The sequence below is a fragment of the Pristis pectinata genome, chromosome 2, assembly GCF_009764475.1.
Source record: "Pristis pectinata isolate sPriPec2 chromosome 2, sPriPec2.1.pri, whole genome shotgun sequence".
Taxonomy (NCBI): Eukaryota; Metazoa; Chordata; class Chondrichthyes; order Rhinopristiformes; family Pristidae; genus Pristis; species Pristis pectinata.
Genome location: NC_067406.1, coordinates 75447317 through 75474283, shown reverse-complemented (window position 1 = coordinate 75474283; position 26967 = coordinate 75447317). Strand labels below are relative to the sequence as shown.

Below are 26967 nucleotides of genomic sequence, written 5' to 3'. Positions count from 1 at the left end.
AATTATCAAACAAAATACTGCAGAAAAATATTAATTTATAATGCTGAAATATGGACATTACATCAGTTTGTATTATTTCTAAAAATAAGAATTAATCAGAGTGGCCTGCACCATTTTTAGGATTTCACTTTTTCTCTAAGGTGAAGGATATTAGAGGGAAACCTTGCCTTTTTATGGAATAGTGTCAGTCTCACACACTCCCAGCTCGAGTACAGGAGAGCTTCAGAACAACTCACACAACCCCCTCCCCCATTCACCACCCCTACTGTGCTAACTTCAAATTTAGTGAACAGGCTTCATCTTGTTACACCAAGCACACTCAAAAAAAACTCCCACAGCTACACTACCATGCCTGCCAGTGGGTGCCAGACACAATCAATGCAAACTTACTTTGCATAGTACTTTTATTTTCACCTTAACACTTGTGGTGGAATCAGTAAATCCAAGATATGGAGCTGTACTGATTCCACTGTTACACCAGTGCTTGAGTTTCATGATACATACAATAACCAAATATGTACAAACAGCACTTGCAGCAATTTACACCAGTGGTCTGACACAGTGCATGAGTGACCTCAACAAGTAAAAATAACTAACTAGAATACAGTACAAGTGCAGGCAGTCTTTTTCACTGCTTGAATTTGGGCAGTAATTTTCATTAAATAAACTAACTCCAGGTTCCAGGCACGGATTCTAGGCTGGAAGCATCATCTTCAGGCAACACAGGGTTCTTCACCCCAGCAGCATCACTGGTCTCAGAATTATCTTGAACATTCACTGTCTCTTCCATATCTTCCTTTGTCCCACTGACATCCTGAGACTCCGGTTCTTCTTCCTCTTCATCCACCTCTCCGTCATCTTCTACATCCATTTCGAAAACACGCACATGTCGTAGGTTTGAACTGAGCTGCGGAATGATAAACGTGGGTTAGTTAATCTACACAGTCATGGTTTGTAATCTGGTTCAGAAAATTATGTACTTATTTGCTTTAAAAACGTTTGTTCACACACTAAATGGGTATAGTCTGACTATATGCTTTAAAGGTTTGGAAAACACAACCTTGTCAGTTGAGGACCATTAAGCCAGAATTTGCCATAAGAATATTGGAGAGGCTAATGCAAACAATGTTATTTAAATTATACAAGTTGTAAATTATACAAGTTCTTCAGGATGGATGGCAATGCAGAGTGTTCAGAATTAGAATTTCAGTGCCTCACTATTGAAATAGATTCAATCACACGAAGTTGATGATTTGTGGGATCTACACAATGTGACGACCCACAGAAAGTTCAGACTAGTAATTGGAGGCTTTTTAAAGACATTACTGTTAGTTTGCCACCATGAACCTTCAGCACTAGGAAATAACCATAACAAATTAACCTTATTCACCAATTAACCAATTTCTCCACAGATGCTGCCTGGCCTGCTGAGTTCCTCTAGGTTCCAGAACCTGCAGTCCTTTGTTTCTCCAATCATAATCTAATTAATCTATAACCATAATCTATAACCATCGATTGAAAACCAGTGTATTATGCCTAAACAAGGGAGACTACAATGGTATGAGGGAGGAGTTGGCCAGTGTAGATTGGAAACACAGGTAGTGTGGTGGGACAGTTGAGGAACAGTGGAAGATTTTCAAATAGATTTTTGACTGTGCTCAACATAAGTATATTCCAGATAAAAGCAAAGACAGTAAGGGTGGGGAGAGCCAGCCTTGGATAACTAAGTAAATAAAAGAAGGCATCAAGCTAAAAGCTCATGCATACAAAGTCACCAAAAGTAATGGGAAACTGGAAGACTGGGAAAAATTTAAAAAGCAACAAAGAACCAGTAAGCAAGCAATAAGGAAAGGCAAGATAGAATATAAAAACAGATGGTAAAAGATATTATTATATTAAGCAGAAAAGCGTGGCTAAAGTGAATATAGTTCCCTTGGAAGATGAGAAAGGGGAATTAATATTGGGTAATGTGGAAATGGCCAAGGCCTTGAACAACTATTTTGTGTCAGTCTTCACGGTGGAGGACACGTCTAACATGCCAAAGAGAGATGTTATGGGTGCGATGAGAGGTAAGGACCTTGATACAATCGCTGTCACTAAAGAGGTAGTGATGAGCAAACTAGTGGGCCTAAAGGTAGACAAGTCCCCTGGTCCTGATGGGATGCATCGCAGGGTACTGAAAGAAATGGCGGAAGTCACAGTAGAGGCATTTGTGATAATTTACCAAATTCTCTGGACAGGTCCCAGTAGATTGGAAGACAGCGAATGTCAAGCCACTGCTTTAAAAAAAAGGATGTAGGCAAAAGGCAGGTAACTGTAGGCCAGTTAGCTTAATGTCTGTGGCTGGGAAAATGCTTGAAGCTATCATTAAGGAAGAAATAGCGAGACATCTAGATAGAAGTGGTTCCATCAGGCAGACACAGCATGGACTCAGGAAGCACAGGTCCTGTTTGACAAACTTACTGGAGTTCTTTGAGGATATAATGAGCGCAGTGGATAGAGGGGAACAGGTGGATGTTCTATATTTGGATTTCCAGAAGGCATTCGATAAGGCGCTGCATAAAAGACATCCATAAGATAAGGATGCATGGAGTTGGGGGTAAATGTATTAGCATGGATAGAGGATCGGTTAAGCAATAGAAGGCAGAGAGTTGGGATAAATGGGTGTTTCTCGGTTGGCAATCAGTGACCGGGGTGCATCAGGGGTCAGTACTGGGCCTGCAACTGTTCACAATATACATTAACGATTTGGAAGAGGGGACTGAGTGTAGCGTATCTAAGTTTGCTGATAACACTAAATTGAGTGAACAAGCAAATTGTGCAGAGGATGTGGAGAGTCTGCAGAGAGATAAAGTGAGTGGGCGAGGGTCTGGCAGATGGAGTAGTGTTGGTAAATGTGAGGTTATCCCCTTTGGAAGGAAAAATATATCAGATTATTTAAATAGTGAATGATTGCAACATGCTGTTATGCAGATGGACTTGGAAGTGCTTGTGCATGAATTACAAAAGGTTGGTTTGCAGGTGCAACAGGTTATAAAGAAGGCAAATGGAATGTTGGCCTTCATTGTGAGAGGGATTGAATATAAGAGCAGGGAGGTTATGCTGCAACTGTACAGGGTACTGGTGAGGCCACACTTGGAGTACCGCATGCAGATCTGGTCTCCTTACTTGAGGAAGGATATACTGGCTTTGGAGGTGGTACAGAGGAGGTTCACCAGGTTGATTTCGGAGATAAGGGGGGTTAGCCCATAAAGAGAGGTTGAGTCGCCTGGGACTATACTTGCTGGAATTCAGAAGAACGAGAGGGGATCTTATAGAAACATATAAAATTATGAAAGGGATAGATAAGATAGAGGCAGGAAGATTGTTTCCACCTGTAGGTGAGACTGGAACGAGTGGACATAGCCTCAAGATTCGCAGGAATAGATCTAGGACAGAGATGAGGAGAAATTGCTTTTCCCAGAGAGTAGTGAATCTGTGGAATTCTCTGCCCAGGGAAGCGTTAGAGGCTACCTCATTAAATATATTTAATACACAGTTAGGTAGATTTTGCATAGTGGGGGAATTAAGGGTTATGGGGAAAAGGCAGGCAGATGGATATGAGTCCTCAACCATGATCTTATTGAATGGTAGAGCAGGCTCAATGGGCCAGATGGCCTAATCCTGCTCCTACTTCTTATGTTCTTATAATTCTCAGTGAAGTTTTAAATACATTGAATTTTAAATTTTAGTTTCTTACTGCTTTTCTCTTTCCTAATGTGGTCCTCATTTCTGTTTCTTTATTCTTTTTCTGTACTTGAGAGTACATGGGCAAAAAAACTGAACTTATGTTCTTTACTTGAGCAGTCGGGTGTCACGGGGGGGAGGGGGGTCAAAGCTTTGAATCTAATTAAAAACATGAGATATCCTGCCGCAGTAAAACCTAAATCATTGAATTTAAAGAATTGATGATAATATAATGCTAAAATTACAAATGTATGTTTCACTGCAGCATTTTGTTTAATATACATTTACAATAAACTTGGAAACATTAAGCTGGAAAGAAACAACAATTTTACATCATAAGTGATTCGGTTCCAATTATACTTAGAACCTTTGGATTTTGCTCTTGTTTTCTAAGAACAGTGACTTAAAGCCTGACCCCATGTAAAGTCTCCTACTACAATCATTACGCATTTAAAAATTTCAGTGAAGATCCTCACAATTTAATTCTGAATGTAAATCTGATCTGAATACTTCTTGTCATGGATTTCATATGACCACAACTCTGGCATTAATTGAATCTTAAAAAGTACAGAGATCTTAGCATTCATTACAGCTTTGTGCTCAAAAAAGATAAAATGTCAAATATAATGAAATTCTCTTCATTTCATTCCTCCCAGTTAAATACAGTAGAATGATCAGGATGCATTCCCAGCAATGAGGGTGCTAATGGAATCAGTGATTAAAAACAGCCATTATAGCAATATAAATGTAGATTGCATTACTGACTGTGCTGCTGTGTCAATAACTGGTATGAACCCTGCCCTCCCTTCGCTATGCATTGTGGTGGCAGGGAATGGGCATGAATCTCTGCCTTCCATTGATGCTCTTATAGAAATAAATTACCTAAGACTCAGTGTGAGGTTTGGTGTGGGTTGGTGCAGCCCCTTGGCACTGAGGTGTGGGGCTCAGGGTTACAACCCGGCCAACACAATAAGTGCCAGTAGCACCTGTTTGCTGTGGCTATGACTTGGGCTTGTTTTGTTGAGCAATCTCCGGGCTGTGGAGAGATGTGAAGCCAAATAAAGAAAGGGGGAGACAGCAGCTTCCATCACATCCAAAAGGAGGTGAAGAATGAGACTGTCAGATCCGGGCAGTCTCTCAGCATGGAGGAGGTGCTGTGAGAGTACCAGCAGAGGGCAGGGTTTCGATCAATGTTCCTGGCACAGCAGCAGGCAGCTGTGGGGTGGAAGGGTTTTGCATCGGGTTCCCAGTAAAGTGAGTGAGTGCTATAATGGATCAGCATTCAGCGGAGTAATGATGACCAGGGTACTGGTACATTTTCTGCTGTGATCCTCTATGTTATCCTCCAATTTACAGGCACCACATTTCGAGGATCAACCCTACCCAGCAGCTTACTCTCTGCTGTGCCATGGAGAAACATTACCTGCCTTGTATGTTGCCCCATGACATTCTAACAATACATCAACGATACAGTAAATCGCAGGACACTTAGGAGTACTGATGTACAGAGGGATCTTGGGGTGCAAGTTATAGCTCCCTGAAAGTGGCAACATAAGTAGTTAAGGTGGTAAAGAAGCTGTACGGCATACTTGCCTTCTGTTGGGGTGTTGAGTATAATGGTCAGGAAGTCATGTTGCAGCTCACGTTTGGAGTATTGTGTGCAGTTCTGGTTGCCACATTACAGGAAGGATGTGGAGGCTTTGGAGAGGGTGCAGAGCAGGTTCAGTAAGATGTTGCCTGAATTACAGGGTATTAGCTATATGGAGAGGTTGGACAAACTTGAATTGTTTTCCCTGGAGTGTCAGGGGCTGAGGGGCAAACTTATAGAAGTATATAAATTTATGAGAGGCAATAGATAGGGTAGAGAGAATCTTTTTCCCGGGGTGAAACTGTCAAATACTAGAGGGAGGGGGAATGTTTAAAGGTGTTTATACGGAGAGTGGTGGGTGCCTGGAACGTGCTGCCAGGGGTGGTAGTGGAAAAGCAGATACGATAGTGGTGTTTAAGAGGCTTTTAGATAGGCACGGGAATAAGCAGGGAATGGAGGAACATAGACCATGTACAGGCAGATGGAATTGGCGTCATGGTCAGTACAGACATTGTGGACCTGTTCCTGTGTTGTACTGTTCTAAGTTCTAGTTTGCACCTTATGGGAAACAGATGTTTTGGTCCACTCGTACCACCTCCTGTCTTCCACATTAAAGGACATGGGTTTTGTTTTACTTAGGTACTTCAAGAGTTAAGTGACTTGTTTAAAACTCTTTGCAAAACAGCTGCTTTGGCCAGCCTCTGAAGTCTGGCAAGTATTGCAAGTGGCCTTGGGTCTATAAGAGACAAGCATAGCCTCATTCCTTATCTCTTTCTGTGCCAGTGACAATGTGCAATTTTCTGTAAGTTACTGAAATACAATCAAGTACAACTATTTCTGAGCATTACCAAAATAGTGGTCTCTATTTTCATCTATTAAAATTTGGGAAAAGCTTGGTTTTTATTTACACTTTGGACTTAAGTGAGGGGATGCAGTGGTGTAGCAGTTAGTGCTGCTGCCATACAGCTCCAGTGACCTGGTTTTGATCCTGACCTTGAGTGCTGTCTGTGTGGAATTTGTATGTTCTCTTGAGACTAAGTGGGTTTCCCCTGGGTGACCTGGTTTCCTCCCATAGGAGGTTAAATGGCTCCTATGACTCACCCCTAGTGTAGGTCCAGCAGTGATTGGCGGGCACATGGGATAGAATAGGTAATGGGGGAATAGGACTGATGGGAATGCTCAAACAACTGGCATAGACTCGATGGGCCAAATGGCTGCCTCCTACATCATAAGGAAAAATTAAAAATGTGAAAATTTGTGTGTAGATATGACTGTGACTTGGCATATATACTGCCATAACTTACTTTTCCTGATGGGATATAAAAGAATTTGATCAGGAATAAATTGTTAAGTAAAAATGGACTTGGACAGTAATGGAGAGGAAGAAAATAATATGTTTGCAACTGACATCTGACAAGTGGGAGTTGTTTAAAGACCAGCTGATCAGTTCAGGACTGGGGTATGTTCTAGTAAGGAGGAAAGATGAGGACGGCAAGGCAAGGGAACCTTGGATGGCGAAAGAGGTTGTAAATTTAGACAAAAAGGAAAAGGATGCATGTATACAGTTTAGGAAGCTGAAACTGGACAGGGCCTTAGAGGAAAATAAAGAAAGCAGGAAAGAACTCAAGCAGGGAAAGGAGGGCCAAAAGGGTCCATGAAATGTTCATGGCAAGTAGGGTTAAAGAGAATTCCAAGGCATTTTATACATACATTTTAAAAACGTGAGGATAATTATTTCTCAGCATTACCAAAGTGTGGTCTCTGTACTCAGCTACCAAATTAGGGAAAGGCTAGGTTTTATTTACACTTAGGGGATGCAGTGGTGCAGCACTTAGTGCTGCACAACTCCAGTGACCTGGTTTTGATCCAGACCTTGAGTGTTGTCTGTGTAGAATTTGCACACTCTTGACAGGGTGGTTCCACTCGAGGATAAAGGAGGGAATTTATATTTGAAGTACTAAATAACTACTTTGTATCAGTATTCACCAAGGAGAAGGACATGGAGGATAGTGAGGTCAGTGTGGGGTATACTAATGTGCTAGAGCATTTTGAGATCAAGGAGGTGGTGTTGAGTCTCGAGCATTAAGCTGGATAAGTCCCCAGAGCCTGATGGGATCTATCCCAGGTTATTGAGAGAGGCAAGAGATTGCTGGGCCTTGAAGATCTTTGTATCCTCTCTAGCCACAGGCAAGGTTCCGGAGGACTGTAGAATAACCAATGTTCCTTTGTTTAAGATGGGAAATAGGGATAATCCAGGAAATTATGGGTGAGTAAGCCTCACATCAGTGGTAGGGAAGTTAAAGGAGAGGATTCTTAGGGATAGAATTTACAGGTACACACATTTGGAAAAGCATGGGAATAGTTAGCATGGCTTTGTCATGTCTTACAAACTTGACTGAGCTTTTTGATGAGGTGGCAAGATGATTGTTGAGGGTAGGGCAGTGGATGTTGTCTACATGGACTTTAGTAAGGCATTTGATGGTAGCCTGATCCAGAAGATTAAGATGTATTGGATCAATGGTGACTTGGTAGTTTGGATTCAGAATGGCTTGTTCAGCAAAGAGAGGGTAGTGGTGGAAGGGTGTTATTTTGGGTGGAGGTCTATGACAGTGGTGTTCCTCGTGATCAGTACTGGGACCTCTTGTTTGTAACATATACAGAGAATATATAAATGACTTGCGCGAAAATGTAAATAGGTTGGTTCGTAAGTTTGCAGACTACACAAAAATTGGTGGAGTTGCAATCAGTGAAGAAGGTTGTCAAAGGATATAGCAGGATATTGATCAGTTACAGATATGGCTGGAGAAATGGCAGATGGAATTTAATCCAGGGAAGTGTGAGGTGCTGCACCTTGGGAGGTCAAACGTAAGGGGAAAGTATTACAGTTAACGGCAGACCCTAAACAGCACTGGTGTACAGAGGGATCTTTGGGTCCAAGTCCATAGTTCCCCGAAAGTGGCAACACAAGTAGATAGTGATAAAGAAGGTGTATGGTTTGCTTGCCTACATCGGTTGGGGCTTTGAGTATGAGAGTCAGCAAGTTGTGTTGCAGCAGTACGAAATGTTGGTTAGGCTGCACTTGGAGTATTGTGTGCAGATGAAGGGTCTTGACCCAAAACATTGACTGTCCATCTCCCTCCATAGATGCTGCCTGACCTGCTGTGTTCTTCCAGTGGGTTTGTGTGTTTTAGCAGGATGCTGCCTGGATTAGAGGGTACTAGATACAAAGAGATATTGGACAAACTTGGTTTGTTTCCTCTGGAGTGTCAGAGACTGACAATGGACCTGAGGGAGGTTCACAAAATGATGAGAAGCATAGATAGGGTAGACCGTCAGAATCTTTTTCCCAGGGTAGAAATGTCAAATATTAGAGGGCATAGCTTTAAGGTGAGAGGGGGAAAGTTTAAAGGAGATGTGCATGTCACGTGTTTTTTGTTACAGAGAGAGTGCTAGGTACTTGGAACACACTGCCAGGGGTGGTAGTGGAAACACACACGATAGTAGAATTTAAGAGTCTTTTAGAAAGGCACATGAATATGGAGGGACATGGATCATGTGTGAGCAGAAGGGATTAGTTTAATTTGGCATCATGTTCACCACAGACACTCTGGGCCAAAGAGCCTGTTCCTGTGCTGTACTGCCTTTTAAAAAAAAACATCTACCTGGGGATCTTGAGTTTCCAGTTGCTTATAACTTTAATTTTTCATCTCTCTACTCCACTGTAACTACGCCCAGCAAGAGCTTAAGGAATCTTCTGACCAGGCACATTACAACTCTTAGGACTCAACACTAAATTAAATGATTTCAGATAACCCACTTTTCTAGTATCCATCAGAACTGGCCAGTTCTTAAAAACATCAACCTGTAATATTGACTCAGCTTTTCCTCACTGTGCAGTATTTCCAGCAACTGTACAGGTCTGTATCTTACAATTCCAGCGCAGTACCTTTTTTCTCTCTCCTTTATTCTCATTCACTAATTCCTATTTACAAATTCTATAGACAGATCAGCTGTGACTCGTAGCTTTCTGCTCTCCTTTCTCAGCCAGTACCAGCAGTATCATTTCAATTCTTCTGGTCCACACCTAATCACAGACGTTTCCTTGTTTCTCTCTAGCACTCCCTTTCCCTCCAAACTTAAAACGTGCTTCCTTTGTAATTTAGTTCTGATGAAAGATCATGAACCTGAAACAATAATCTAGTTTTTCTTTCTCTGCTGAATATTCACAGCATTTTGTTTTTATTCCAGTTCTTGGAGTTTTTGCTTTTCCAGCCAACTTGTTATTCTGCTGCAGGTCCCTTACTAGATATGCTTTGACCTTACTTGTTAGTTTATAATGTGGGAAATTATTGTAGATCTTTTGGAAATCTGGATGTTACATCTACAGCAATACCCTCATCTTATTCCTACCTTTTCAAAGAACTAAATAAGAATGGTCATTTTAGTCTTCATGTTGAGTATTAATACATTTCTGCTTTCTAGATATTTTTCTATTAGAATTTGTTTCTCCTTCCACTGCTGTTAAGGCAACTGGTCTATTGTTCTCTGGATCTATGTTCAAGTTCCTGTCTTAAATACATGCATGGCCCACTAGCTACTCACCTGGCACTATGCCCCTTTTTAAATGTATTATTAAATATTGCCTCTGCTATCATTTCTCTACCTTCTATTGATGTAATCTATCACCACTGGGAAGTTCATCCTCATATTATTTTAAATATGATTGTATCTTTTCTCCTCTGAATGTCATGTCCACCCGACCTAACGTCCTAGCTGATACAGAAGCAAAGTGATTATTTTAAATTGTTCATCTTTACCAATGATTTTGTTCTGTGAACCACTTAATTTCCCTCTCAATTTTTTTTTCTTCAGCTTGATCAAATATTTTGCCTTTTGTTCTTATAATTTCACAGTTTCTCAGCCTTACTAATTGTTTGTCTTAAAAGGTATAGTCTAATCGTCCAATAGAAACTGGAACAGCACAAATTCTTCAGTTAGAGCACACATAATTAATCATCGACCTTTCTGAATCATTTGGCAAGATCACTGTAGCCTCAGTCCCTCACAAAGACCCTTTGGTCTTCCGGTAAGGTGAAATATAAAAACCTTTGAGCTCATCTGGGATGGACAAAGAAAACAATAGGAAATTTATAACTTAATTCATAAACATTCCTTGTCAAAGAACAAAACTATATTTACACAGCAAAGATCCCAGGCTCCTTGATATAAACATGAATGTGACACCATGCCACATTACCCAAAACTAGGTCAAGGTTATGGATTTTAAAGTGTTTGAACGCACAAGAGGTAGGCATGCAGAGAGATATATGGAAGGAATTCTAGAGTTTTGAACCTTGGGAGCTGAAAACATGCTGCTACATTAAATTTGAGAGGCACGAAAGGTCAGTACTAGAAGGGTTCAGATTCAGAATATTGTAGGTGGTTTCAGAGAAAGGAGCAATCAGCTTCCATGTTCCAGATTTTTAAGGGTGCAACTGAATTTCCTAATAAAATGGAAAAAAAAACTGCAGATGCTGGAAAAATGAAATAAAACATAAATATTGGAAACATTCAGCTACTCAGGCAGTATCTGTGAAGAGAGAAATGGAGTTAATATTTCAGGCCAATGGCCATGCATTATTCAAGAGCCACTTACCACACAGGAAACCTTACGAATACCATTTACAGCAATATACTGTGCCTTCATATTCTCTAAAGTCCGTGATTGATTTTCAACAGTTACTGTCCGAACAGGAATATGGTTAGTCTGTTCATCTAGTCTGTAAATAAAACCAAAATTCCATATTGAACTTCACTCTAAAACTGGACACAGCATCTCAAATACTAATTAGGACTGATTTGTTTTGATTAATAGAATTAACATGAGACGCAAGAGATTCTGCAGATGCTGGAATGTGAAGCGACTCACACAAAATGCTGGAGGAACTCAGCAGGTCAGGCAGCATCTGTGGAATAAACAGTTGACGTTTCAGGTTAAGACCCTTCATCAGGACGCATGATCAGGTCTGTTTATTATGACTGTTTATTTCCGTCCATAGAATTAACATGACTTGTTTCAGAGTATGGAGAGAAGGGAATAGAAAAAGATTGGAATAAATTTGTGAAGTGAATAATAATGAGACTATCAGGAGTTTAATGCAGACAAAATTTGATATCAAGCCCACTTAAAAGTGCTGAAGGTTGCTGTTGGTGATTTCCTGTTCCTCCATGATCCATCATTACAAACTTCTTTGATGTAAATTAGCAGATATCAGTGAATTTGGCATGAACAACTGTTTACAAACTATTATCACTATAAAAACCTTGAAAATGTTATGCTTTATTGAATGTGGTTTAACAGTCTTTAAATGGCTACTGCCCTCTTCCTTTCCTATCCTGATGGAAGGGTATCGGCCCGAAACGTCGACTGTTGATTTCCCTCCATGGATGCTGCCCGACCTGCTGAGTTCCTGCAGCACTTTTTGTGTATTGCTCCAGATTCCAGCATCTGCAGAATTTCTTGTGTCTCTATTCCATAATTATTGTTTATCAATTTCACTAATCCTAAGCAAAATGCCACTCACAATGTGGATGTCAAAATCTGTTTTTTTAGCTCTTTTAAATGTTTTAATCCAAGTTATTTAAAAAAAATCTTTGTGAACCCCGGTTTGCTGCCTGGCTGCTAAGCTTACTTCATAATATCATTATTGTTGGAAGTCAAAGATCTCCTGCAGCCAATGCCTGATACCAGCTGCTGCTGGGAAAGATGAATATTTCATACCACAAATACTTTTAGATCATTGTGGGCACACTTTTTTTTTGGAAAAGTAGAAGTCAGCAGCGATTGCCTAACTAAACTCAAAATGGAACACTATTATTTTCACTTCAATAAAATATATGTAGAAACAGCAAGCTTATTCATTATCAAATTTTTGTGTTATTCAGTAATACAAACAACAAAGTATTTAAAAGGATGAGGATTGTCGGTACAGGAATTCTATGCAATTGAACCATAACAGAAGTTAATCCTTTTCTTCAACATGGCCATCCACAATTCTCATTACAAGTTACACATATTATCACTTTAAAATGGGGAAAATTCAAGGGACTGTAGCTCCTTAAAGGCTTTTCATAAGGATTTATATTATACTGTTTTTAAATCAGTTGCATGTATCATTTGAAACTAGTGAAAAATATTAAGATAACCCAGGTTTAACCATGTATAAATTAAAATGTATGCAATATGTTGCAGTTTCACCACTTCAGAGTTACTCTGGGGTAATTTAACACCAATGTTAAGAATAAAAAGAATCCTTTAAGTCAGAAATAATAACATGCTGTTTATATGCAAGATTTTTTGGGCACATTTCAATGTTTTAAGCACAGTAGTGCTGGCAGAAAACTTACATGCCTGAAATTACCCTCTTAAATTAAAAGAGAACATGGTCTTTTCAGTGCAAAAGAATATTTGTTTGTACACTTAATGCATGGCAACTCCATTTAAGATTAAACTAATTACCCTTAAACACGAGCCATGAAATTGGTTGCTGTTTCTGCTGCCACTGTCAACTGTTGTATATCATGATCAAACATTGTCCCTTGTTCTTACCCTACTTACTCTCACTGCTTCTGAAGTTCGTCCCTCAGAGTATTCAACTCTTTCCTTCCTGTTGCCTGACATTAATTTATTACTGCTCCTCTTCAGATTATGGCTGTGTTGAGATTTCATTCACTGCATTTCATCTACAATAGCTGCTATTTCCTTCAAGAATTCAGTTGGAACAAGAGACTTATTTTATGTAATAATTGTTCTTCAGTAATGCTGCATTTGGTTTTTAAAGACAATTCCAAGCTATGTAGTAACAAAATAAGCCTGTTTTCTTGATGAACACAACATTGAGTGACGTAGGAGAGGGCATTATGGAGATCCTGGGAGTCTTTCTGATTTCAGGTCCTATTATATCACCATTAAACCTGTTAAAAGAAGGATGCATTACTTCAGTGGATTTTTATGTGAGAAGAATTGGGTTGCACCTCAACTGCAGGGAACCAATATCCTGGCCGGGAGGTGCTCGTGCTACTCGAGAGGGTTTAAACTAGTTTGGCAGGAGGATGGGAACCAGTGCACCAGGTCAGACATTGGAGGGATTGAGAGCAAGGTAGATGTCATGACCACTGAGAACAGGCAGGAGCAAAGTAATCGACACAGTGGGACGGATGAGTTGAGGTGTGTGCATTTTAATGCTAGGAGTATTATGGGTAAGAGTGATAAATCTTAGAACATGGATCAGCACACGGAACTATGATGTTGTAGCCATAACAGAGACTTGGTTGAGAGAGGGGCAGAAATAGGTGTTCCAGGATTTCAATGCTTTAGAAAAGATAGAGAAGAAGGTGCTATTATTCAGGGACAACATCACAGCTACACTCAGAGGGGACATAATGGAGGGCTCATCCACTGAATCAATATGGGTAGAACTCAAAAATAAGAAAGGTGCGATCACTGATGGGATTATACTACAGACTCCACCCCCCCCCAATAGCCATTGGGACACTGAGGAACAGATATGCAGGCAGATTAGGGAAAGGTGTAAAAACAACAGGGTTGTTTGTAGTGGGGGACTTCAACTTCCCTAATATAAACTGGGACCTCCTTAGTTCAAGAGGTTTAGATGGGGCAGAATTTGTTAGGTGCATCCAGGAGGGTTTCTTATATCAACATGGGGATAGTCCAATAACAGGAGGGGCCACACTGGACTTGGTGTTGGGTAATGAGCCTGGCCAGGTGACTGACCATTCAGTTGGAGAACAGTTAGGGAACAGTGATCACGACTCCTCAAGTTTTAATATAGCCATAGATAAGGATAAGGATGGGCCTTGCAGGAGAGTATTAAATTACGTGAGCATTAGGCAGGAATTAGGGAGAGTTAACTGGGGACAGCTGTTTCTGGCCAAGTCCATATCTGACATGTGGAGGGTGTTTAAAGACCAACTGTACAGACTACAGAACAGGTATGTTCCAGTAAGAAGGAAGGACGGCAAGGTCAGGGAACCTTGGATGTCAAGAGGCGGTGAATTTAGTCAAGAAGGAAAAGGAAACGTATGTAAGGCTTAGGAAGCCTAGATCAAACAGAGCCCTTATAAAGAAGCCAGACAAAAACTCAAGAATGGAATTAGGAAAGCCAGGAGGGGCCAAGAAAAGTCCTTGGCCAGTAGGATTAAAGAGAATCCCAAGGCATTCTCTACATACAAGAGCAAGAGGATAACTAGGGAGCGGGTAGGACTATTCAAGGATAAAAGAGAGAACATGTGCTTGGAAGTGGAGGATGTGGGTGAGGTCCTAAATGAGAACATTGCATCAGTATTTACCAAGGAGAAGGGCGTGGAGGATAGGGATATCAGAGCAGAGCATGCTAATTTGCCAGGGCATTTTGAGATAAAGGAGGAGGTAGTGTGGGGTCTCTTACAGAATATTAAGGTGGATAAATCCCCAGGGCCTGATGGGATATACCCCAGGTTATTGCAATAGGCAAGAGATGAGATTGCTGGGGCCTTGACCAGGCAAGGTCCCAGAGGACTGGTGAGTAGCTAATGTTGTTCTATTATTCAAGGAGGAAAACAAGGATAATCCTGGAAACGATAGACCAGTGAGTCTCACGTCAGTGGTAGGGAAATTACTGGAGAGGATTCTGAGGGATAGGATTTATGAGCATTTGGAAAACCATGGCCTGATTAGGGACAGTCAGCATGGCCTTTGTCGGGGCAAGTAGTGTCTTACTAACTTGATTGAGTTTTTCAAGGCGAAGAGGGCGATTGATGAAGATAGAGCTGTGGATGTTGTCTACACGGATTTTAGTGAAGTGTTTGATAAGGTCCCTCATGGGAAGCTCATTCCAGAAGATTAAGATGCATGGGATCATGGTAAATTGGCTTGCCCATAGAAGACAGAGGGTAGTGGTCGATGGGACTTATTCTGGCTGGACTTCTGTGACTAGTGGTGTTCTACAGGGATCCTTACTGGGACCTCTGCTGTTTGTGATGCATATAAATGAGCTGGATGAAAATGTACATGGGTGGGTTAGTAAGTTTGCAGATGATACGAACATTGGTGGTGTTGTGGATAGTGTAAAAGACTGGCAAAGGATACAGCGGGATATAGATCAGTTGCAGATGTCAGCGGAGAAATGGCAGATGGAGTTTAACCCGGCCAAATGTGAAGTGTTGCACCTTGGAAGATCAAATGTAAAGAGTCAGTACACTGTTAAGGGCAAGACCCTTAACAGTGTTGACAAGCAGAAAGATCTTGAGGTCCAAGTTCATAGCTCCCTGAAAGTGGCTACACAGGTTGATGGGGTGGTGAAGGCAGCATATGCATGCTTTGAGTCGAGGCATTGAGTTCATAAGTCAGGAAGTTATGGTGCAAGCTTTATAAAACTCCAGTTAGGCCGCATCTGAAGTTTTGCATTCAACTCTGTTCGCCCCATTATAGGAAGGAGTTGAGGCTTTGGAGAGGGTGCAGAAGAGATTTACCAGGATGCTAACTGGATTAGAGGGCATGTGTTATAAGGAGAGGTTGGACAAACTTGGGTTGTTTTCTCTGGAGCCGCGGAGGCCGAGGGGAGACCTGATAGAGGTTTATAAGATTATGAGAGGCACAGAGAGAGTAAACAGCCAGTTTCTTTTCCCTAGGGTTGAAACATCTAATACCAGAGGGCATACATTTAAGGTGATAGGGGGTAAGTTCAAAGGAGATGTGCGGGGCAATTTTTTTTATATATAATCACAGAGTGGTGGTGCCTGGAGTGCACTGCCAGGGGTGGTGGTGGTGGTGGAGGCAAATACGATAGGGGCGTTCAAGAGGCTCTTAGACAGGCACCTGAATGTGCGGGGAATGGAAAGATATGGACTGTATAGGCAGAAGGGATTAGTTGGGCATTTAACTACTAATTTAATTAGTTTGGTACAACATTGTGGGCCGAAGAGCCTGTTCCTGTGCTGTCCTGTTCCATGACAATGACAAATGACACGTAATCAATAAACTATTGGGAAAGTGTCTGCCACTGGGAATTAGTAAGGTTTGATGGAAGCTACAAGCAAGCATGGCCAAATTGTTTAATAGATTTACCTCCTTTCCTGAATTGTTGTATTTTTATTTGGATCCCAAGACTATTGTACACTGACATAGAGACAAGATTTTAAATAATTTAGGGCAATATAATAACTGAATACCAAGCTTGATATTTAACATCATTTCTGCATTACCTTTTACCAGAATCAAAGCTCAACTCTTTTTCAGTTTCCTCTACGCTGTAAATCGATGACAACGGTAACTGTGCCAAGATCCGACATTTTTCTTCTTTGTCTATGTGTCCTTTCAGTAGAACTGTCAGCATTTCATCATCATAAAAACCAACATCCAAAAAGCTGAACTGGCTAAAAGAAAGCAAACAAAGCAAGTTTGCAGAACTCTTAAATCCAACCATATCATTCCCCAAGACAAGTCAAGTGATATACATAAAGTAGAAATTAAGATTGTGAAGTCTCTAAATTTATAGAATACTCAAGAGTTATTTAAAGTCCATCTGGTAGTATCCTGAATAAGGAAACAAGCAACAAAATGAATGAACTTTTTGAAAAATAAGGTTAATTTATGTATAACAGACAAATGAAGACTCAATATTTTGGCCATGCACTTCTTTTTGATTTTTAAGTGAATGGTTACTTATAATTTCCAAGTGCATTTTGCAAAGGTACCTAATATAGAAAATAGGTCTCCAATAAAAGTGGTCAATAATTAAGTTCAGATAGTGGATGTGCTATTATATTTTTAATATCCCATTTATATACTTTTCATATTCTCCAGATGCCCCCAAAGTATCAGAGACGGGTATTTTAGTGCAGAAATACAAGTCAATAAATTCCTTTGCACATCTCTAGTATAAAAAAGTTATGCAGACAAATATCAGTCTAACCCAGAGGTAGGAAATATTGCACCCATTTCTGAGTGTCTTAGCGTCTGTTAGTCAACTACTGGCTTGATGTGATTTTTTTTGTTTGCCCTAGCCCCTTTCTCCAGAGTAACCTTCTCCCCAAATGATAGCAAGTAGTGAAATACGTAAATTCGTCCCCAGTGGTACTTTTAACTTCATTGGTCAAAAACAACAAATTTTTATTTATTCAGTTTCCTTTGAAACCATGCTATTTAAAGGGCCAATACTCAAACTGCATTCTTTGTCCTGACTAAGATCTCTGACCTCTTGTAACTTGACTTTTACTTTAAATTATTACAAAAAAAAAGAATAATAATGTAACTTTTTTGTAAATGTTTTTCATTAAAAATAACTGAACTTACTTTCTTTGCCCTAATCTGCAGGTTGAGAATCCACAGGTCTGGCTGGGACAAGATAAGAGATGGATTCCCCAGGGGAATCACAACATGCTAGATTCTGCCCAGACTCCAACTGGAGTTCACTGAAGGAGCAGGGTTACAGATGTGCCAGTGTTTTGTCACTCAACTCGTGTTTTACTTATGGCTGGAGACTCGATTTGGCCTAATTCTTATTTAGTGGTGGAGCAGATTCAAGGGCTGATAGGCCTACTCCTATTTTACTGAGCATACCCACTCAGAAGCTGATACCAAAATTGAAATAGATGCCTTGATACTCAAAGTTCACATGGTGTGCATTTGAGGTTCTATTTCCAAAGTGACCAAACTGAAACAAAAACAGAAGGTCACCTTTCCTTGTTGCTCTCAGTTCTGCTGCTGCACAAAGAATCTCCAAACTCCACAGCAATCAGGCAGTTGGAAACAGATCTGCAAGAAGAGATCACAAATGGGCAAATTTAAAGGTTTCATCTTGGTGATCACTAAAACTTTAAATATTTATTCTAATCAATATTTAATACAATGTTCAAATTCCAGTAACTACATCTGTCATTAATATGACATGTTCAATTAAATGACAGCTAAAATCCAAACCAGTCTGATCACCTTAATGATTGCAGTAAATGAATATGTTTACAAGATATTTTCTAATTAAAATAAAATGTTGTGGCCTACAGCGAGTCCGTGCTAGCAATTATTATTCCTTGGCCAGGTATAACACAAGTGCATGCCTTTCAGCTCACTTGCAGAAATGCATCTTTTGCAACAGGAGGAAGTTTTCTAATTTTAAGAACAGACATCTTTGGGCAAATTTAGGCTGACAAATTTGATGAATAAAACCAGATGGGCACTTGTTTAGGACACAACCATGCTACTCCCAGTCCAATCAACCTTGCAAAGTCTTCCTCAACAACATCAGAGAACTGACATCTAAACTGGCAAAGCTGTCTCACGGACCAGCCTGACAAAGCCACAATCTAAGAAACATTTCTTTCAGTCAACATTGATCACAGAATCAACAACAGGATAGCAAAAGTCAACTCTGCTTTTGGAAGATTGAGTAGTAGTGTGGGAATGAAGAGGAAGCAGCCTGAAGACCATGCTGAAGATGTATTGTGCTGTTGCCATACCCACATTATTCTATGCTTGCAAGATGTGAACATTTTACAGCAGATACACCAAACAGCTTAACCATTTCCACAAGACCTGTCTGCGCAGAATACTTCACATCAAGTGGCAAAGACAAGATTCCAGACACACAGATTCTGTCCCAAACAAGCCTCCCCAGCATTTACAAATTGTTGAAAGGATCACGGATCAGGTGGGTAGGACATGTCAGAAGAATGGCTGATGACAGAATACCAAAGCAGCTACTTTATGGAGAGCTGACTGAGGGCAAACAATCACATGGTGGACAGAAAGAGTGACTCACTCCTTTAGAACATCCCTGAAGAGTTTCATCATTGGCACATACCACTGGGAACAATAAGCATTGGATCATCCTGTTTGGCATGCCCACATAAAAAGTAGCGCTCGCTCAAATGAGGAAGCTAAAGTGAAGGAAGCAACGAGAATCTTGAAAATCAAGATTCACTGGTGTGAAAGAAACTTTAAATGCCAAATTGGTCTAATCAACCATCTCCATACACATAATGACACCACAGACTAGATGTCATGGTCTTACTCGAGAACGAGATATGATCAATAACAAATAGGGTTGTTTTCTCTGGAGCGGTGAAGGCTGAGAAGAGACCTGATAGAAGTTTATAAAATTACGAGAGGCAAAGATAGAATAGACAGTTGGTATCATTTTCCCAGGGCCCTTCCGCCTAATACAAGAGGGGATGAATTTAAGATGAGAGGGTTTTTTTGTACACAGAGTGCTGGGTGCCTGGAATGTACTGCCAAGGATGGTGGTGGTGGAGGCAGATATGATAGAAGAGATTAAGAAGCTCATGAATATGGAGGAATATAGACCATATGCAGGCAGAAGGATTAGTTTAATTAGGCATCATTAGCTTAATTAGTTTTGCACAACATTGTGGGCCAAAAGGCATGTTACACTGGTGTACTGTTCTATGTTCCAACAACAAACTCATTCATCATATTCAAAACAGAATGGACTAGAGAGATGTGATCCCACAGCCACCTCATCAGATCAAACTCTGCAGTTCTGCCACATACTGTCATGAATGATAATAGGAAATTTAGGAGCTAACGTGCAGAGGTGGCTTCAAGAACATACCCATCTTCAATGATGGCAGAAACTATGGAGTGCCAAGATCAAGGCTGATGCATTTCCAGCTATCTTCAGCTAAAAGCTAATTTAAATTTACTGCATTATATTTAGAATTAGCCAACAGTACTTAATGCAGGAAAAGCTATGAGACTGACAACATCAGAGCTATAGCGCTAGCCCTGTCTCTAACCAAATTGTTCCAGTACTGCTGGAACACAGGCACTTTTCCAACAATGTGTGTATCTAATCTACTGTAAACTTTTGGTTCAGACTCCCACCATTTCTTGAGGGCAATTAAAATTGGGCAAAGAATGGCAAGTAAAACCCAAGTCTGCCTTAGAAATACTTTGAAGGAGTGTGGTTCAGATTTCAATATTTTTAATTATTTCCTCAGTGTTTTAGTTAACTCTATAAAAATTATTTTTAAACCATTAAAACTGAAGCAAGTAATTAAACTTCTGAATGTCAGATATTTTGCAATAGTTAAATTCACTTACAGCTTTGATAGAAGACAATGTTCTGGCCCCAACTTTGCCTTCTGTAAGGGGTTTTTCAGAGGTACTACTCCACACCATGGCAGTTGTAGTCTAGTCACCATCCAGATGTTGCTATTGGACTTGGTGCAGAAGCCCAGAGAAAAAGACCACTGCATCCAACCCAAATAAGTGTGACTATAGGATCTGGTTGACCCACCACTCCATTGCAGCAAACATTTAGTACACAGTGGTCTAAAGAGCACCTACTGTTACTCTGAATGAATTACAGTGTACAGTTGTTACAGGGCAATAATTAATTATGTTTTACCATTACTTAAGGTCACCATGCAAAGTGACTGGTTAATCTAAGGATCCTGAAGCAGCTGAAGCTAAGCATTTTCTATATCTTTTTAAAATAAACCTTCATCTGCAAATGTGCCTGCCAGTCATTGGGAATCAAACACAAAATATACTATAAATACCTATGCAACTCACAAACAGGAGCTAAATATCTCTTAAATAACAGATATGTAGTCCACATTTATGAATTTATTCATGTACAGTTACTGCAAATTTTAGGATTAAAATGTAAAAGATTCTGATACAATTTCCACGGAAGCTCAGAAACGAATGACAATGCAGAATCACAAGGCTAGAGATTATCACTCATTGCAGCTGTTTTTGTTTACCTTGAAAGGTCTGTAGGTCTTCGCATTATGTAGATCCTGGGAGATTCAGTGCCATGCATTGTGAATACTACATATTGGAAATTTGAAGACTTATCATTCCAACTATGAAGAAAAAAAGATGTATGCAGATTTCAATTTAGTTTCCAGAAAATTGGACAAAAACTAAAGCCACAGAAAAAAAACATATCTCAGTAACAATTGAACAGTGAACTTACAATGATGGTAATGAAAATCTGGGCACAACACTGTCACTGAAAGTAAGTAGAAACACATCAATATACTACTTTATTAATACAAAGAATCAAAAGTATTCAAGTAAAATGGTAGCTGGTTATGTTTAGAATCAAGTGCATAGTAGGGGCATTGTTTCAATTTAAATAATTATATTGTTATTAAGTATGGTTATGGTCGTAATCATTTTACCTCGGATGTAGCTTATATAGTGGCACGTAGAGAACCTGACGCACAGAATTTCCAATGACTTCCTGTGAAAGACACAAAATGATTTAAGGAAAAAAGCTGACACCATGTTTAGCATAATTTCATTAGGACAGAGTGGATTTCATGATAGAATACTTACAGCTGGTTTTTGTAGACAACTATCAATCTGTCCTTCCACTAGCCTCTTAACAAAATGTAGTGATTTCTTCGGAAAATATGGAAAAAGCAAAGGGCTGTCTGAAATTAAAAATTTAAAATAATTATTATGCTGCTATTATCACTCACAAGGTAATAATGGGATGTCACATTGGCAGAAAATTGATACCAATGGCTAGATCTGCTTCTTCCAGTTGATTGCCAGACAAGCCCCTCCTTGACCAGGAAACTGACGGAAATTTTGTGGGGGAAGGACTGTCAGAGATTCCCTGTTGTGGGTATCCCTCTTGTTGGAAGGATCTGGTTCTACTCCAGACTGGAGTATTCTAATGAGAAACCTTATTTTCTAAACTTATGTCAGGTTGTTCAATGATGCAGAATTATAAAGTGAGAAAGCCCCATATCAGAAGAGTGAATCTTATCCAACATTTTGACGTTTTAGGGAACAATAGTGAAATTAAAATATCTTGTGCCAAAATGGTATTATGGTCTTCATTTATCTTGTGTGGAACCTACAGAAAATACATGAAGAACAAATAGGTGTATTCCACTAAAGAGCTTTTTGGTTTACTTGTTGAAAAGTACAAAAAAGGTATGTGGCAATGCAAGATCAGAGCATACAGTGCAAAAACAGAGATTTTAATCATTGTGCCTTGCAAGTTGCATCGTCACTTAGCTGGTTATTGGGTGCTGAAGGTACAGCATGATGAATCTTGTCAGTAATGGTAAACATAAGAAAAATTAATTTCTAGTAGAAAAATTAAATTTTTAGCAGGAACTAATGAACAACATATTAACAATTTAAAACAACCATATTTAAAAAGAATATTTTGTGTTTATCAAGGTGAAGAACATTAATGTTGGATAACAGAACATATTCTATTTCAGACAACCAATAACAAAGTCAAATAGTCTTGTATCAGATAGCATAGGAATCCCTTTATTCTGCCACAGCAACGCATCTCACTCTTATCACTGTGGCAATATTGTTTAGAATTAGGAAAAAGCCAATTGTAACTTGTTTCAGGCTACTCAGATTGCTGATAGAGAAAAGCATCAACAACATCATAGTCTGGTATAGATTTTACCAAAACCCAGCAAGCACAGTACCTATTTTATTACAAACTTTGAAATAGATTGGCTAAGTAATATTTGTACCTTTAAGATGAACACTGTTCTGCAAGAAGGAAAACCATGGATTTCCTTCAGTCTCTGGAGGAGTTACTAAGTCATCATCCTCATCTTTTAAATACTGCAAAACAAATTTCACTTTTGCATAGTTAAACAATTTTAATTTAATTTTGATATACTTCTTGGGAGAGGATATATATATATATACACACACACATGCAAATAATATTTATTCTTTGAATGTTAACCAAAATCACAATTCAACAGCAAGGATGTCAATTTCAAGAACACTTGACATTAAAACTTCTGCAAGGGTCAACTACAATAATTCTGAGAAATAACAGTCTTTTATCTCAGACATAATTAATATTTATTAAAAAAAATACATTGTTTTCAAGTTGAAAATGCAAAGCAAGATACTTGATACACAATTGATGTACATTTAAAATTCTTCAATGTTTCAACAAGCAGTATCAAGCCAGAGAAAAAATACGAAAATGGCGTACCTGACCAACTCTCTCCACATTAAAGTATTGACCCTTTTGATCGTAAAGCTCTGGTGCCTACAATAATTGAGAAAGAAACCATGATTGAAAACCATCACATTAGGTGACAATTTCTTAAGAGAGCAAGAAGAAAACTATGGTATACATAAATTGGTAAATTGGTTTATTATTGTCACGTGTACCGAGGTACAGTGAAAAACTTTGTTTTGCTTGCCATCCATACAGATCATTTCATTACAACAGTGCATTGAGGTAGTACAAGGGAAAACAATAACAGAATGCAGACTAAGTTACAGAGAAAGTGCAGTGCAGGCAGACAATAAGATGCAAGGTCATAACGAGGTAGACTGTGGGGGTCAAGTGTCTATCTTATTATATTAAGGAACTGTTCAATGGTCTTATAACAGTGGGAGAGTAGCTGTTCTTGAGCCAGGTGGTACATGCTTTCAGGTTTTTGTATCTTCTGCCTGATTGGAGGTGGGGAGTGGGGGGGAGAAAGAGGAGAGGATGTCCAGAGTGGGTGGGGTCTTTGATTATGTTGGCTGCTTTACTGAAGCAGCGAGAAGCGTGGACAGAATCCACGGAGGGGAGGTTGGTTTCCGTCATGTGCTGAGCTGTGTCCACAACTCTCTGCAGTTTCTTGCGCTCCCAGGCAGAGCAGCTGCCATACCAAGCTGTGATGCATCTGGATAGGATGCTTTCTATGGTTCATTGATAAAAATTGGTGAGGGTCAAAGGGGACATGCCAAATTTCTTTAGTCTCCTGAAGAAGTAGAGGCATTGGTGCACATTCTTGGCCATGGTGTCTACGTGGTTGGACCAGGACAGGCTATTGGTGATGTTCACTCCTAGGAATTTGAAGCTTTCAACCCTCTCAACCTCAGCACTGTCGATGTAAACAGGAACGTGTGCACTAACGCCCTTCCTGAAGTCAATGACCAGCTCTTTTGTTTTGATGACATTGAGGGAAAGGTTGTTGTCATGACACCATGCCACTAGGCTCCCTATCTCTCTGACTCATTGTTATTTGAGATTCGGCCCACTAGGGTGGTATCATATACAAACTTGTAGATGGAGTTAGAGCAAAATCTGGCCACGCAGTCATGTGGGGCACTAGTGTTGAGGATAATCGTGGCTGAGGTGTTGCTGCCTATCCTCACTGATTGTTGTGCTTTGGTCAGGAAGTCAAGGATCCAGTTGCAGAGTGATTGAATACATTATATTCTAATTACTACTTTTACCCAAAACAAGTTTCATTTGCATTCAATTATATATGCATCTGATTAGTCTTATTCAATAGCTAAATGTATCTAGATAATTGGAACTGCACTTGTTGAAGATAGCTAATAGATATGAATTTCCTCATTCCTCAACAGCTCATCAATCTCTTATTCAGAATTAGGATTTGCTATTATTTATGCAAGGAAGACAAATAAGTGACCTTTCAGAGATTCAGGTTCTTGTTTTTTTTTAAGTTGACTCAACTCCACTTCTAATTCTAAATTTTGCCTTCAGATTTGTGGCGACAGGGCACAATGGTACAGTTAGTAGAGCCGTTGCCTCACAGCTTCCAGCAAACTAGTTTTAACCCGGATCTCCAAGTGCTTCAGTTATCTCTCACACTCCAAAGAATGCAGGTTGGTAGGTTAATTGGCCACTGTAACTTGCCGCTGGCGTATAGGTGAGTGGTAAAATCTGGGGACGAGTTGGTGGGAATGTGGGGAGAATAAAATAGGATCAGTGTTGGATTAGTGTAACTGGATGCTTGAGGGTTGGTATATTCAGTGGGCTAAAGGATCTGTTTTCTACTGTATGACTCTATTTTATCCATGTAATATACAAATTAAACAGAACATGTCTAGTCAGCACTACACTACAAGCAATACTAAAATCCAGTTGGATCATGAGGCTGAACATCATTCAGGTGAAAGGGAAAACCATTCAATAGGTTCTCCATAACTCTCTGCTTGTTCAGTATTCACAATTAGAATCCTACCAACAAGGACATAAATGGGCTGTGGAACTGACTATTACAGATAGCTGTTGTGCATCATTAGCTTCAATTGCCAACCAGGGCAATAATACTTAAAATGATTCCCACAATCCACCTGAAAGGGATTATATTAACTTCAAAAGCTTTCTTTCTTATCTGAAAGGATCGAGCTTTTTTGTAAGGAAAATGATGACAACTATTTCCTGAAATGGGCATGCAGTATTATACCATTATCAGTAGATTGTCAGACAACTGGCTTGGATCCAGGCAACACATGGACATTTCTTTCAACTAAGCATTACGAAATAAAAACATAAGATGGTGAAAATATTCAGCAGGACAGGAGACGCTTGAGACTGCAGATGGTGGAATCTGGAGCAACAAACAATCTGCTGGAGGAACTGTATATTGCTTTAGTTGATATTGGAATGACCGAAGCCCTAGTCTTTGGGCTAGGCGCTAAACTCTGTTACTTTGCCACTGATTTAGTCCCTCTTCTGATAATTATCAGAGGTTAAACCAGATTGTTCTCAACCTAGGTCTTGCACATTAAAATGAGTTCAGACCATATATTCATGTAAACTCCGAGAATGCCTCCTTCCCCGTTTGTCAACATTGTATGACACCAGCCCTGTGCCAGCCCAACTGATGCTGAAACCCCACCATGCCTTTGTTACCTTCAGCCTTCACTATTCCAAAATCCTCTTCCAATTATCCGCCTTCCTTAAACTTGTGCTCATTGCAAAACTCTGCATCCCGTATTTTAACTCTCAGCACGCCATTCACATATCACCTCAGTGCTCGCTAACCTACATTAGCACCCTGTCCAATACTGTTTCAATTCCAGAATTCATTTTTTTTTCATTTTCAGTTTCCTTCTATTTCGCCTTGTACCTCTCTGTAACATTTTTCAGCTCTATAATCTTCCAAAATCTCGATGCTCTTCTAGTTCTGGCTTCCTATGCAAACACAATTATTAATTGCATCACCATGTCAGCTGTGCTTTCACATGCCTTTGGCCTAAAACCCTGGAAATCTCTCCTAAAATCTCTGAGTTTTGGCATCTTTCTTCTCTTTAACACTCTCCTTAAAACCTGCTCCATTGGTCAAGCTTTTGTTCATCTGTCCAACACACATTTCTTTGGACCAATCTCAATTTTTTTTATTATGCTCCTGTGAAATGTTGAAGGTATGACATAAATATAAGTCCTTGCAGCATTTGGAGCTTTCCCTTCTTTCCAATGGATAATGTTAATTGCAAGGCGTATATGAAAACTGAAAAAGGAATAATTAATATTGAAAACTTACCTCTTTGAAGTGCTCAGACAGGAAATCAGCAACAAAGGATACATCTCTATGTGTCATCTGTATTTTGAAATGAAATTATCAGTGGACTGATATACACCAAAGTTTCCATCTGATTTAATAAATAATTTCACCATTCTGACAAATAACAGTTTCATTTTTAACCTTGAGATACCAGAGGCTGCAGATGTTGGAATCTGGAGCAACAAACAATCTGCTGGAGGAACTCAGCAGGTCGAGCAACATCTGTGGCAGAAAAGAATTATCGATGTTTCAGGTCAAAACCATGCATAGTCCTGATGCAGGGTTTCAACCTGAAACGTCAATAATTC

General features: G+C 39.7%; 1 protein-coding gene across 1 annotated transcript in view; it reads right to left on the bottom strand.

The window, feature by feature from the left end:
• Nucleotides 1-386: 386 nt before the first annotated feature.
• Nucleotides 387-26967, bottom strand: part of anapc4 (anaphase promoting complex subunit 4) — a 64173-nt gene continuing 37592 nt past the window's right edge. Inside the window, 11 exon segments of the mRNA XM_052010309.1 lie at nt 387-907; nt 10971-11094; nt 16577-16747; nt 18051-18128; nt 21104-21205; nt 21319-21354; nt 21527-21588; nt 21684-21781; nt 22859-22952; nt 23338-23394; nt 26639-26695. Of these exon segments, the coding sequence (XP_051866269.1) occupies nt 668-907; nt 10971-11094; nt 16577-16747; nt 18051-18128; nt 21104-21205; nt 21319-21354; nt 21527-21588; nt 21684-21781; nt 22859-22952; nt 23338-23394; nt 26639-26695 (1119 nt within the window). The 3' untranslated portion in view covers nt 387-667.